The following is a 15,219-nucleotide window of genomic DNA, read 5'->3' on the forward strand; positions in this document are numbered from 1 at the left end:
TTTATTTCTGTCTCTCTCTCTCTCTCTCTCTCTCTCTGTATATCCACATATTTATATCTTTATCATCCTCATTATACTAGACTGTGAAATGTCAAACCAGCTAAAGCTGGGGACTAGGATACCCTGCATTGGATACTCACATAGACTAGAAAGGGGAGGAGATTGCAAGAGTCTGGAAAGAGAGGTAGAGACAGTGCCACTGGTCCTTAGAAGTCTGATACATGTGTAAGAGATTGCATGCAGCCATATACAATCCTTGGATTGATATGTAAATGTCAAGGGAAATTACAAATGTATCCAGCAGATGAACAGAATGGAAATGAGCCACAAAACCCAGGCAAATGCAACTGATGCAGTTGTAAAGGGAGTTTGCAACACTATGTTCTATGAGAATAGAGGTCCCAAGACAAAAACTAAGCTCTACCTTAAAAAAACCGGAGCGTGGCCTAGTGGTAGTGTGCTTGCCTAGCATGCACAAAGCCCTGGATTTGATTTCCCAGAACCACATAGACAGAAAAAGCCGGAAGTGGTGTTGTGGTTCAAGGGGCAGAGCGCTAGCCCTGAGTAAAAAGTGTCCAAGGACAGTGCATAGCCCTGAGTTCAAGCCCCAGGACTGCCAATACAAAAAACAAAAAAAAACTTGAAAATAAGACAAGTCCAAAAGCAAACAGAAGAATCATGAAGGTAAAAGGGAGACATTAATATACTAAAAACAGACAAGCAAGAGTAAAGTTAAACATATGAGAAGTGTATAAGATATCAGAAATGAGTTCCTTCAAAAAACTAGTCCATGATAAACCTGAAGGGAGACCAATAGATCACAAAGCATGAGGAACCAACTACTATGAGAAATGAAAAAAGGAAGTATCACTATAAACAGTAAGTAGTAACTCTAAATACATATATTTAACCATTTAGATGAGGTGAGTCAGTTCCTCAAAAGTCAGTTTCAAAAAACTATGATTAACTAGACAATATGAATAGTCCAATAATTATGAGGCATGTTTTTCTATACAATGACAATAAACAATTGAAGCTAAAATTAAATATACAACAGCATTTACAATTGTTCAAAAATGCAAATGAAAATAGTCATAGTAGCTGCTGGGCACTGGTGGCTCAAACCTAAAAGCCAGGAAGCCAGGATCTGAGGACCTCTATTCAGAGCCAACCTGGGCAGATAAACTGAGAGACTCTTGCCTTTAAAAGCCTAAAGACTAGCTCAAGTGATATAGAGCCAGCAGTAAGTAAAAAAAGCAGAATGAGAACACAAGGCTCTGAGTTCAAGCCCTAGAACTGGCTCAAAACAGAGAAAGAAAAATAATCACAGGAGAATTAAGTAACTAATGCTGGGGGAGAAATCAGGTTCCTGAATTGGAAAACTCAACCCAGTGAAGATGTCAATTCCACTCAAGCTGGTTTAAGGTTTCACACATTTTATATGAAAATTCCATCTGGACTCCTTGTAGACGTACACAAGCTGGCTCTAAGATTTATGTAAACAGGCATGTGAACTAGAATAGTCAAAGACAATTTTGAAAAGAATGCAGTTAAAGGATCACAGTTTTAAGAATCAGTCCTCGGGAGTGTGTGCCATTGGAGTAACAGATGAAGAAGGCCAGTGGAAGAGTAAAAAAAGGTCCAGAGGGTTACCACGCAAGGAGGCTGGCTGCGGTTTCTGGGGATTACTCATTTTGCCTTTGTGTTAGTAGTGATTGAATTCACAGCTTCATGCACACTAAGCTGTTACCCCAGCTCTTCTTTATTTTGAGACAGGGTCTTGCTCAGTTGCCCAGGCTGGTCATGCTATCAAGATCCTCTGTGAGGATCATCATCTGTGAGCCAGGAGCCTTTTACCAGACAGCATATCTTCCAGCACTGACCATGGATGTTCTCTTCTAAGACTATGAGAAATAGTGTTTGTTATTTATAAATCAGGAAAGATGTAACTTTTTCTGTTACAGCAGCCTGAAATAATGGAGAAAAGTTATAACTACGAGGCAGCTGCTTTGGGTGACAAAGCAGCCCTGTGTCCTGAGTGTGGAGGATTGGGCTGACCTAGACTCATGAAAAAACTCAAACCCTAGGCTTTGGAACAAGCACACAGCAGTGAAGCCTGAAGTTTACTGTGCTGCTCCTACAAAAACCTCCTGATTTGACCATGCACCAAGGTCACATAAGATGTCAGGAATAGGGAACTGTTCCTATCCCTGAAAACTCAACTACTCACCTTTTTTTTTCAACATTCCTATGACTCCAAAATTAATTCAAAATACAGACTTTTGCAATTGGAAGAATGTGTGCTAACAACTCCACTATCCTGTGTAGTCACCAGAAGCCTGATCTGTTTTTTGAAGTCAGGGAAAAGATACAGACCAAAGGGCCTATCAAAATATCCAGGGTAGCTGGGCATGGTGGCTCATACCTATAATCCTAGCTATTCAGGAGGCTGAGATCTGAGGATCAAGGTTCAAAGCCAGCACAGACATAATAGGACCTGAGACTCTTATCTCCAATTAACCTCTAGAAAATGGGAAGTGGGGCTTGGCTCAAGGGCAGGGCGGTAGCCTTGAGCTGAAGAGCTCAGGGACAGTGCCCAGGCCAAGTTCAAGCCCCATGACTCACTAAATAAATAAATCTCCAGAGTAGTTGTTAGAAATGCGTATTCAGACCTGCCCAGGACTCAAAATCAGAAGATCCATATGTGTGGGTCTGAAGTCTGCGTTGTGTCAGGGCCTCCAGCCATTTTTACAACTGAATTAGTTTTAGAAACACTAGCTTCAGTAAAGGTTCTGTGTTTAAAGAATAAACTTAACTAGGAAATGTGCACTAACACTGGCATACTGTTGTTACTTTTGTTTCTCTTCCATACTAGGCTTTGTTTCAAACTGCTGTTGGGAGAGTGAAAGGCACAGCATGACACTTAGCAAGTGTGTTAGGTGGGGGTAGGCACAAGAAGCGATGGAGGGCATCCAAGTCACCTAGAAACTGCTGCAGTATTCACCCAGGGGCAGAAGATAAAGAGCAGAACAGCCTGGGAGGCTGAGGGGGGTTACAAAAGTGACTAAAATGACCCAGCTTTGGGGACTGAGATTTGTATGCCCCAAATTCATGTACTGAATTTCTAGCCCTTAGGGACTATTTGGAGATGAGGGCTTTAAAGGACATACTTAGGGTCAAATGAGGTTCTAAGGGTGGATCCATAACCCTACAGGATGGGTGTCCTTACCAGAGAAAGATGCCATATATAGAGAGAGGAAGGGCATACCCACAGGAAAAGCAGGTTGATGACACTGGGAGAAGCATTATCTGGAGACCAAGGAAAGAGGTCTCAGAAGAAACCAGCCTGCTGACATCTGGAACACAGGCACCTCGCTACAGAACTAAGAAGGGTTGACAGCCTCCCAAGACACAGCAGGAGTAGGTGTGGAGCATAGGACAGGTAGCAAGTGGTGTACATCAGACCTGCAGCTACCCTTTTGATGAACTAGCACAGACCACGGAGGTTTCTCCAAGTATCCAGACCCAGGCCTGTCAAGGCCAGAGCCAGCCCACCACTCCCATACTGCCAAGATGCCTAGGACATTCTTAGACCCAGAAGGCTTTCTGACCTTGCCTCCCCTTTGGTCCTCCCAATTCAGGAGGAGCCCACTCAGAAAGTGACAGGCACAAATGTGGAGAGGATGAGGTGTGTAGCATATGAGGCGGCAGGAGCCACACATTGGTGCAGAAATCTTTTTGATGCTAACTTTAATATCTACTCATTACCTTTGTACTTGGCAAATATCTGGGCAGACATTTCAAAGAGACATGACAAATCAAATCCCAGCACTCAGAAGACTGAGGCTGAAGTCAGCCTGGGCTACATAAGGAGACCTTGCCTCTAACAACAATAAAATCAGATCTAAGCACTTGTCTTCAAATTACAAGCCAGACCCAGCTCAAACTATGAATATAAACCTCAACTAGAGGACAACTCACCTTGGTAAAATGGCAGTGGTGATTTTGCAATTGCTATGGTTGAGATTTTCTCTGAGTTTATTTTGAGGATCTTTAGACTTTAATCTCCCAATTTGCTAAAGGAAACAATGCTTAAGTGGGCCCTACCATAACTCTTTGTCACAGCAGCTGTAACCATGCTGCCCTGGATTCAGAAGGCACTTCTGGTTGACACCATGCCTACCCCATTTAAATTATGCCCTAAGTGTTTAGTGCATAGTTTTTGTGTGACTCATACTCTTCTAAAGTGAGTACAAAAGCAGACTCAGCAATTCCTCAGCTGGCTGGAGGCCACTGACTCTCCCTGGCTCTGACTCATACTGCTGTGAGCACCTCCAAGACCTAAGGTCTAAGATCAGGAGAAGTTTTTGGCAATGAAAAGCCTACACTCCCACTTGAACATGGGACCTATCTCTACTTTTTCATTCTGAGCCAGGGAGATTTTTTAGGAAAAATATTTTTAAAATGTCTGTATATTCTAAGAAAGTGCCCTTGACAAAGGGCACTAAATTCCTGCCTTGTGAGAAGCATGTGGGTAGGCCACAGATCCTCCCCCATGGGGACAATAACCTGCTTGTATGACCACCTTCCTCCAGGTGGCACTCACATAACTCTGCACCTAGACCTTAATAAGGAGCCCACACTGGGTGTGCTCAGGGAACCTGGAGCTCAGTGGGCCATGTGTACACCTTCAGCTGTAAAGGGGACATTCTTCTATCCCCTGACAAGATGGTAAACACTTGCAAAGATGATTTGGCCAGGATCTAGGTTATAGCAACAGGCTATGGCAGACTACTGTGACCTAAGATCTAAGCTCAGGCTTGTTGGAGACAGAAAGCAGCTATGCTACCAGTGACTCTACCTGTAGCCTCTGTTCCTTGGTAATTTTGTCAACCTATGGAGGTACCACGACTCCCACCCCATCCCAAGGTGCCAGGAGAGGATACATGGACCCAGTCATTAGATTTCCTGAGCTCAGGAAGGTGATGTGACCCTATTAGGAGCAGCTGCAGAATGCCATTAGTGGAATATTCAGCCTCTCTACATGTGAATCAAATCTGAATGTAAGAATACCTTCTCTCTGTGTGTTTTGGAAAACAAACCTAAAGCCAGTGGTATAGATCTGACAGCAGGAGCAAAACCCACAGGTCCTAGCAGCTGGCAGGGGAGACTCAAAGCCAATTTGAAAGTGGCTAACAATTCAGAATATCCAAAGAAATGCATAAAATGGCACATGAAAAGAGGAGATAATGTCTATCATTTTAAATCTGGTTAATGGAATGGTCAAGCTCAAATTCACACACAATACTACTTACAGAAACTCCAGATCAAAATTGTGCTTTCAAAACCTAGTGTTTACAGAAATAGCATTTCTTATTTGGAGAAACAGCATTTCATCTCTTGATCACTGGAGGCCCAGGGTGCAGGGAGGTCTTCCCACGATCTGGTGTAGGAACAGCAAGGAAGGGAGTACCTTCCAGTGCTTGCTAGTTCCACTAACTAGGTGAGGCTGGGTGATGCAGGTGTCCAGCAGGACACAACAGAGCCTGACCTTGGCCTGGCCCTGGAGACCCTGTGTGGAGCGGGAGGGTTCAGACAAAGCCTATACTGTGGAATTGACAGCTGTTTACACTTCTGTAAGGGTTGTGGCTAGAGACCACCTACCAGCTACCGTCTACAAGAGAAACCTCTTAACAGCTTGTCCAAGATGGACTTATGGAGTGTGCAGCCATTAGAGTAAAGTGGTTAGGAGGATGAAGTCAACTCATCCCAGAGGAACTCATTCTCTGCCTCCATTCCATCTCTGACTTCCCTTTCCAGGCTGCCTCACCATGATTTCAGTCCACATCCCTCTTCAAGCTCCAGGCCAGTTTCTACCCAGCTGGTAGTCATCACCACCAGATGAACAACTGGGCCACCAGTAATGCATTGCCTTTCTTGATCCAGCCTCCAAACCTAAGCTACGTGCCCAGGGTCCTGCTACCTCTGGGCATCCCCTATTGACCTCTAAGTACTATCCACTGGGCTTCATAATCCCTGAATGTGACTGCCTGGCAAGACTCACATCAAGAGCTCTAACATGCTCTGCTTCCCTCGGTGGACCTCTACAAGGGCAGCTCAAAGAAGGTCAAACAGAAGATAAACATATGAACAAACCAAGTACCGGTGGCTCACATCTGTAATCCTAGCTACTCAGGAGACTGAGATATGAAGATCATAGTTCAAAGCCAGCCCAGGCAAGAAAATCTGTGAGACTCTAATAACCAAAACATCATAAATAGAGCTGTGGTTTAAGTGGTAGAATGCTAGCCTTGAGCAGAAAAAAGATTAGGAACAGTGCCCAGGCCCTGAGTTCATACCCCAGGACTAGAATACACACACACACACACACACACACACACACACACACACACACACACACACACACACACACACTATGGATGGTAGAACAGTTGCCTGGTCTGTGCTTAACACCAGCTTCATTCCCTTCAGTATGGCAAAGATTAGAAACAAAACAAAACCGAGCATGTTTTTTGTGTTTTTTTTAAAAAGTAATAAAAAAGTATGGACAAGTCATGTGTGTCTCGGGCAGATACTGATCCCTCAGGAAGGGCTTGTAGAGGACTCCTGCTCTTGTGCCTGCTTGAAGCAGCCCATGATTACTAAAGGGTAGCTCAGCTGTAGCCCAGTTACACACAGGTACATAAATGTCTCTTGCAGACCATTCTTGCATGTAGTGAAAATAAGGGTCTGGTTGTGTTCTTTTGTATGTAGTCAGTAGGTTTTTGGGGTAGAAAACAACCAGCTGATTTCAAAACTGTACAAATGGAAAGGTACTCAGAAGAACAAGGTTAGAGAGCTGAGCTACCCTAATTCACAAACAATTCTAGAAGCTGTTGTGGCCATGTCAGTAGTTGAAGGTCAACAAACAGGCTACTGGAGAAAGCATAGTCGAGACCAATGATGTATGTGTGAACCAGAGTTCAGTGACAGAACGCAGTCAATTAAAGGAGCAACCATCACCTTGCAGTAAATGCGGCTGTGCCAACTGATTATTCATTCATATTCAAAACAATTAACTCCAATCTAGACCTTCAGGGACAGAACACTGTCCTAACCATCCATGAGGAAGACCCTAAATAGATTTTATCACAATGTTTCAGATGGTCCCTGAGTGGAATAGAAGGGCATCCTTAAAGCTAGTGTGGATGTTCTGGCTGAGACTGGAATCCATTTAACTAAGGTCCTACAAAACAAGGCATTCTATAGTCAAAAAGCCAGTCACCTTGGACAGATGAGAAGACAGTCCATGTGATGGGTGAAAGAGCTAGAGGCAGGGCTTGCACACCATATGTATTTCTTTGTAAAAGTAGCCATGCTTCTTTCCATTAAAAACAAAAAACAGCCAGAGCAGAGGCTCAAGCCTATAATCCTATATACTTGGAAGACAGAAATTGGGAGATGGAGGTTTGAGGCCAGCCAGGCAAAAAAAAAAAAAAAAAAAAAATCCAGAGATTCATGCTCAAGCAATGGTTGAGAGTGGTATTATGTGCTTTTCATCCCAACAATTCAGGGAAGCACATGGGCTGAGAATGTGATGTGAGGTGCATGGAAGTACAATAGGAGTATTTCAGTCTAGGCCAGTCAGCCCATAAAGAACTGGTGGAGGGGCTGAGTGGTGTACTGCTGACTAACAGGTCCAAGACCCTGAGCTCAAAGCCCAATACCATTAAAATACATAAAGAAAAGCCTAACTCTGAGAGGGAGAAGGAGAGGGAGCGGGTGCAAACCCACTCAACGCTGACTCCTAAAACTGAACAAATGCAGGCCTGAAGGCTTACGGCCATTCTGACGATGCAGAACTGTTTTCCAGCTCACATCGGCACAGTCTCCAAGAATGGCCACAGTTAGCTCAGTATCCTTTCAAACTTACTAGGATTGTAGCATCCCATTCACAACCTGCCACCCAGTGACGGCAACATTCAGCCAGGACTCTGAGATAGATGCCTTCCTCAGCCATTCCCTGTGCAGCAAGGGATGTCCTGACAGGAGGATAATGACAGTCTTTGCCTGCCCAAGGGGTCATCCAAAGACCCACGGAGGAGGACCACAGATAACCACCAACACAATGACGCTGATGGTCAAACTGGAGAGAACAGCAGCTTGCCCCTATATCTGGCCCCACGTTGTCATGTTAATGACGTGGTCACCTCCATCCATTGGCATGGTCATCTTCTGTGACATATCTACCCTCTGCCCAGCCCTCTGTCCATCACCACACCTCTCTACCCAGTTGTATGGCTTTCCTCTGTTCAGTCCTACAACCATCCTCCATTCACTGACATGGCCACTTCTGTCTACTGCTGAAGGCACCTAGCTATCCCTATGCCAGTGCTAGGGTCACTTTGACTGCTGACAATATGCATGCTGACCTGGCTCAATGAATGAATCGGGATACACTAGGCAGACTAAAATGCCTTCTCCAGATTCTGAGCAACTTTCACCTTTAAGTGTCCTGAATAGGAGCCTGCATCAGCCTGACTATCAGATCTCAATGGGGTGAGAAGTGTGCTCTGCGGATGACTGTCCAATCACCAGTGGACTGTACCAACAGCACTGAGCAGGAAACATACAGTCTCTCCTCAGAATATGACCCCATTTCCTTTTTACAGCCAGCCTTGCAATAAGAAAAAAAAAACAGTCCATCATCATTACCTGTGTCAGAAGCTGATCTGGTGCCAACTGGTTGATCCAACGTGTGTATCGCTCAGTAGAGTTTGGGGGATCTCTCTGCACTTGGCATCCTATGATCTGTAAAATAACAACAATTAGAACTTAAAATCTTGTGATCTTTTAATGAGTGTGTTTTATACTATTTTAAGCATGTAATATCCATACACCAGACTGAAATTTGTGGGATCTGGGTTGAATTAGGTAGTCCTTGTTAGAGGGAGGGGAAGGGAGCACTAGACTCCACGTGGGGGTCTTGAGTAGTTTCTTGGTCACAAATCGCTAATGTTGCCCTCAGAATGAGACAATTTAAGAAAAATGTCACCATAGCTACCAGGAATGAGCTGGATACAACCTTAAGGATGCGACATGCTAAGTAATGATGACTTGGTATGATGGCTCACACTTCTTATAGCATGGCCTCCTCCTTATTGGGCCACAGTAGTATCTCAACACTCATGAGTTCCTGCCCAGGAGCAGATAGCACACCCATCTCAGGATATGCTTCATCTCCTTAGAACGCTAGAACGTATTCCACACTAGGGCATATTCTATCTCAGAAGGCATCTCCACCTCAAAATACATATTACATCTCCACAGAGTGCTTCTCCACCACAAAATGTGTCTCCATTTCCTCAGAACCCATCTCCAGCTCCTCAGAAAACATTGCCACCTTAGAATACAGCATATCTTTCCAGAACACATCCCTACTTCAGAATACATTCTGGTCTCCTTTAGGACTATCTTAATCTCCTCAGAATACATCTCTTTAGAACACATCCTAACTTCAGAATGCCACTCAGACCCTCAGAACATGTCTATCTCCTCCTGAGTAAACTTGGTATATTCCTGCCATGAGGGCCTCATGCTGTAACTGCCGGTCCTCTGCAATGGAGCTGGCATGGGAGCATTAAGCCCAAGGTCCACATATAGACTAGCCACTATTGACAGGCCTCTCTGATCATCTGGAGGACTTGATTCCTTATCTCTGAGCATATTGGAAGTGTTCAGACCTATCTCAGGTAGAGCCTATGGAAAGTGCAGGCAGTTCACCTAGAACATGGTATGAGTGGCTGAGGCTAATGCCAGAGAAGTAAAAAACTAGAAGGCGGTCATGTTCAAGGCCAGAAGGCTCAGAGACAGTAATGTTAAAGCCCAAGGAAGTCAATAGTTTGTGACACCATCCCAAATGGTATCTGACAAAAAAACAAAAAGAGGGAGTTATAGGGCTACTGACATATATATTTTAGGGTGAGGACGTGTTTTGAGGTGGGGCTGTAATCTGAGGAGACAAATGGACCCTTGGGTGGGATACAGTTTAAGGAGTGGGGACATGTGCTAAGGAGGTAGACAGGCACCTGAGCAGGTAAACATCTGCAGGATCATTTCTGAACCACATAGGAGTGCCCAGAGGCACTGTATCAGTGCATCAGGTAATGTTTCTAGGTAGGTGCTTGGGAAGGTAAAGAATATTCTTCATGTCATGGCCTCCCATCCGAAGGCAAAACTATAGCCCGAGAACTCTGAGTCATCTTGCCTTTTATGACACTCTCATTCCTTTTCCCTCAAGAACCAAGACACTGTCTGAAAATAGCTCACAGCCATTCCAATGCTAGGATAAGACTAAATCCTTCTGAGATGTTTTAGGTCTCTAAGGATATTCCTGACTTCTAACCCAGGCATGCATGAGAAGTGTCTACTGGCATGGTTGTGGGCTTCACAGAATTGGGGCATCCATGTGCTCAGACACAAAGACCCTATCATTATTATATCTTTATTTCTTTTCCATCCTGGGGCTTAAACTCAAGGCCTGAGCACTGTCCTTGAGCTTTCTCAAAGCTAGCACTCTACCCTTGAGCCACAGTACCACTGCTGGACTTTTCTGTGTATGTGGTACCAAAGAATCGAAGCCAGGGCTTCATGCATGCTAAGCAAGCACTCCACCATAGGCAACACTCCCAGTCCCCAATACCCCTTTCTTGAGAGCACCAAATTTTCCGCCTGTGGTCTTTCCCACATTTTATAAAATTTAATGTACATGCCACCAGAAGTTTACAACCTGACGATTCTAAGTATAGAGTGTTGAGCAATGTCAAAACTGTCCCACTAAAAAATAATTCTATTGCTACTAGTAATGTGTTGTACAGAAGGGATACCATTTCCTAAATCAGGTAGTGAGCTCATTTCTCTCATTGGACAATGTTACCCTTCCTTTACTTCCCCCTCACTTCCCCAACTGTCCCATTTTGAGTCTCATTCCTACAGGTTCCCTCAAACCTCCGGCCATCTCTCCCACCTCAGCCCTCAAGCTCAGCAGTGAGCTACTGTCTCTACTAATTTGCCTTTTCTGTTCTTCTCTTTTCTTTGTCCTCCCCAGAGATGCTGTTAGTTATCGAGAGTGGCATGTTGTTTTGATTGTTCATGAACTTGGTGATCTGTCACTGTGATTTATGTATCTGGATTCGGGATTTGTAGAGACCATTCAGTTTAGGTACTAAGTTCAGTGGGAAGGGGATGCACTCACTGTCATGCAGGTGGTGCCCCATTTGTAGAGATGTGGGCAGGTTTCAGGGGGCCGGCTGGGTGCTGTGCCCAGCACCTATCTGGTACAGGATTGCATAGGTAGGCTTTGGGGCCGGCTGGATGCAATACCTGGGGAGCCATGAGTGAGGAGGTGCCAGCAGGCTGTCAGGGCTCACTTGGACACTGCCATGGCAGAGGGAAGGGGGGGAATGGTTTGAGGTTGGATACTCAATGCTCCCCAGCATTAGAAGTCTTGCCAAGTCCCGTCACAACCTCTCCCTGGTGTTAGAGGTTCTGCCAGGTCCTATCATAATCTGGTGCCAATGCTTTATTTCTGGGTACGGTGGACCAGTGCAACTACAATTGAAGAAATAGGGGGTTTCGGGCTAGATACTCACTGCTCCCCAGCATTAGAGGCCCTGTCAAGTCAAACTGCAACTGCTCCTTGGTAGCAGTAGAAGTCCCGCCTGGTGAGAAGCACACTGTCTCTGTGCTGCTGTGGCTGCACTTTCCAATTCCAAGAGTTCAGCTTCTGGATTACAGCTATGTTCCTGTTGTCTGCTGCTGAGAGAGAGCTGCCAGTGGGTATCGAGGGGGGAAAAAGGAGGAGAAAGGAGAGGAAAAAAATCGGGGAAGCTCTTCATTCAGTCTGCAGTAGCAGCAGTATAGGGAGAGTTGCCTGCCGTCCTCCTCTGTGTCTTCTCCCCCTCTTGTCGATTAAATCTTGAATCTTCTTGGTTGGTGCTACTCTGTTTGCAGTTTGTTTGATGTGCTCTCTTGAAGTGGAGTTCTATGCTAGAGATCCTGTATCTCTGATCACAGGGAGCTATGGTTTATCTGTTTGCTCTGCCACCTTGATTTTGAGTTCTTATGAGATGGTTGTTGTTGTTTTGGGTCATTTCTTTTTTGGTACTGGGGACTGAACTCAGAACAGGGCACTTGCTAGGCAAGCGCTTTGCCACTGAGCTACATCCCAGCCCTAAGGTTTTAAAGTCCTCTCTCACCAGGAATGACGTTAGTACATAAGAGTATTTCTACATCCTAGTGAAATGTTTATCCTCAACCAGTTTTGGCTGCCCCAGGCTGGAATTCACAGTGGGTCTGTCCAACATTTTCCAACAGGCAAGCTGTGTAAGTCTGTAGTTAGAGGTGAGTACCTATCTCATAAAGTGGATAAGGGTTGATAAAACTGTATTTACAGGTAAAGTATTCCACTCATAGGGTGGATGAAGGTGGATGAGACTATACTAAGGGATGAAGATCCTGCTTTGTGGAGTGGATGAGGGCTGGTGAATGTACGTGGAGGTGAAATCTTGCCTCATGGGATGGATGAAGGTCAGTGAGACTGATTAGGAGTAAAGATACTCACTCACAGAGTAGATGAAGATCACTGAGATTGTACTTAAGGGTGAAGATCCTGCTCCACAGTGTGGATGAAGGATAGTAAGACTCTACTTGAAGGTGAAGGTTCTGCTTCTCAGGGTAGCTGAGGGTCAGTGAGACTGTAATTAGAGGTGATGATCCTGCTTCTCAGCGTGGCTGAAGGCTGGTGAGAATGCATGTGGGGTAAAGATCTCTTCTAACAGATGGCTGAAGGTTCTAGAAGGGTTTACAAGGACAGGAAACACTGGCTCTGTTGTCTTTGAATCTTTGCTCTCCCCCAGGGTGAGATGAGACTCATTTTCTGGAGATGGATCTTGAGAGTCCAGGCACCTCAGCACTCTTGTACCTCACTGCTTGTGGCTGTTGTCTACGTTCCTATTACTACTTCCCAAAGGCAACTGGATGCTCTCAAGCAGAAATCCATTCCATCATCCTTGGTATGAGGAAGGCCTACAATTGGCCCTTGAACACCCATCTTGGTTTTAGAACCAAGGGGTATGTTCCACACATCACCATGCCCATCTGCAAGACTCCTCATCTGTGAGATGGGGACATCTTCTTGCCTTCAGCCTGACTAGTCTTGATTTTCTTGAAGCTATGCATCCCTTGGCCTCTTCCTCTATGCTTTTGCCCTGTCCACTACCTTAGGATCCCAAGGAGCAAACATGAAGATTCTCACTCTATCGCATCAGGCTTCAGAATGTGTCTCTGTTGCAAGGACTCAGGCAGCAAACAATAAATAAAACTAAAAACTACATTTACAGCTGTCCAGGACTGTTCGAAATATAAAATTCCCAAAGTTCTACAGCAAAAATGAACAGTGATATAAGTTATGAAGACTGTCATCCTCCTAAGTCATTTTCTTGTAAGGTTTTCTTGTCCTTAAAGAAGTAATGACAGAGTAGAGATGAAGAGCACTCATTTCATTCCTTCAGAACAAACTACCCATCTCTGACACAGCCACCGACCAGCAACTGTAGACTAGGATTCCAGAGGTGACAGATGTAGCTTTACTCAGGCTGTGTTGGGTACAGCCATTGGCCGCCATCCTAGGAAGGTGGGAGAAGGGAAGAAAGTACTCCACCCACCTCTGCAGTTGGAAGATGTGGCCCACATTCTGTACCACATGCTGCAGAAGCATCTAGGTCTAGTCACAGTCTAGACTAGAAACCATCTATTAAATGTAAATCTTAATTTTAAATGGTTGTTTTAATTAGGACAAACACAGTTTTTATATATTTTTTTTCAAATTCCTGATCATTCTTTTTTTTTTGCCAGTCTGGGGCTTGAGTTCAGGGCCTGAGCACCGTCCTTGGGTTTTCCTCAAGGCTAGTGTTCTACCCTGAGCCACAGCACCACTTCTGGCTTTTTCTATGTATGTGGTACTGAGGAATTGAACCTGGGTCTTCGTGCATGCTAGGAAGGCACTCTACCACTAGGCCACACTCCCGGCCCCTGAACATTCTTAAATAGCAGTTTGTTGGAATGAACGGCAAAAAGAGCTAAGAAAATGACTTCATAATTACATCCAGTCTGTTTAGTTTTAGAATGGAAATGAAAACATATTTGAAAGTATCTTGCTTTCCAAACTGTCAACACTCTTTCAAAATTCTTTACAAGTTTCAGGGCCAGGAGTTTGGCCTAGTGGCAGAGTGCTTGCCTAGTGTGCACAAGGACCTGGGTTCGATTCCTCAGCACCACATACATAGAAAAAAAAGCCAGAAATGGTGCTGAGGCTCAAGTGGTAGAGCTCCAGCCTTGAGATAGTCCAAGAACAGTGCTTAGGCCCTGAGCTCAAGCCCAGGACTGGCAAAAAATAAATAAATAAATAAAAATAAAAAATATATTTACAAGTTTCCACTATATACTATAAGTTAAATATTTAGAAGCATGTACTCTTTCATATGGGGTATAAACCTCAGCTACACAGGGCAGAACAGTCTTTCTCTTCAGTGTCAAAACAGGTGAAATGGTCCTAGTAGTGTTCAAGTAGGCAACTTGGGGAAAGAAGCTTCATTTTTTTTTATAATCATGTTCTTTCTTTCTTCTCTAGCTTCCATATGCCTCAATGTCAGAGCCATTGGGAGGACTTTCTGGAAGTCCCAGTCCTTGTAGTTCCCTTAGATACACTGCACAGAAGTCCATGAAAACAGACTTATTTTGTTTGTTTCTGTTTTGTTGCTTCTTCCTAATAAACATAGTCTATGCATAAAATCTCTCCTTCTTTCATGTGACTAAGAAACCCACCAGGACTTTTGGAGGCTGGGATAGAAATCTCTAGGCCATATGGTGATGTTCCATGAATCCAGTCCTGCAGGCTTCAGATACCAATGCTAGTGTAGAAGAGCTCCACAGGCTTTCATGACAGCATGTACTGAGAGACACTCTCATATCTTCTCCAGCTACACAGGGAAAGAATGAAGTATTCTATGCCTTTAAACTTTAGAAAAGCGATTCTGGAGGCTGTGGTCACTGACTACCATGAAAATGGACACTGACACATATTTGTGGCTTCTCCTCTTTAGACCCTTTCAGGAGCCAGAAAAGGACACGGTTATTCTGCCCTTGCTGATACATGCCCCA

General features: G+C 44.5%; 1 protein-coding gene across 3 annotated transcripts in view; it reads right to left on the reverse strand.

The window, feature by feature from the left end:
* Positions 1–15,219, reverse strand: part of Qtgal (queuosine-tRNA galactosyltransferase) — a 65,213-nt gene that overhangs the window by 29,661 nt on the left and 20,333 nt on the right. Inside the window, exons 1-2 of one of the 3 annotated variants that reach the window (XM_090351445.1) lie at positions 11,652–11,896; positions 8,716–8,811 (exon numbers count right to left, since the gene is read on the reverse strand). Coding sequence is in view for 1 of the 3 variants with exons in the window: in XM_090351443.1 (XP_090207569.1) it covers positions 8,716–8,811 (96 nt within the window). In the remaining 2 variants the exon portion in view is untranslated. Of the gene's footprint in view, positions 1–8,715; positions 8,812–8,898; positions 8,931–11,651; positions 11,897–15,219 lie in introns of those variants that run through there. The other 2 variants (XM_090351444.1, XM_090351443.1) reach the window with 2 other exon arrangements.

The sequence above is a fragment of the Megascapheus bottae genome, chromosome 17 (genome assembly GCF_031878675.1).
Source record: "Megascapheus bottae isolate mThoBot1 chromosome 17, mThoBot2.hap1, whole genome shotgun sequence".
NCBI classification, from domain to species: domain Eukaryota; kingdom Metazoa; phylum Chordata; class Mammalia; order Rodentia; family Geomyidae; genus Megascapheus; species Megascapheus bottae.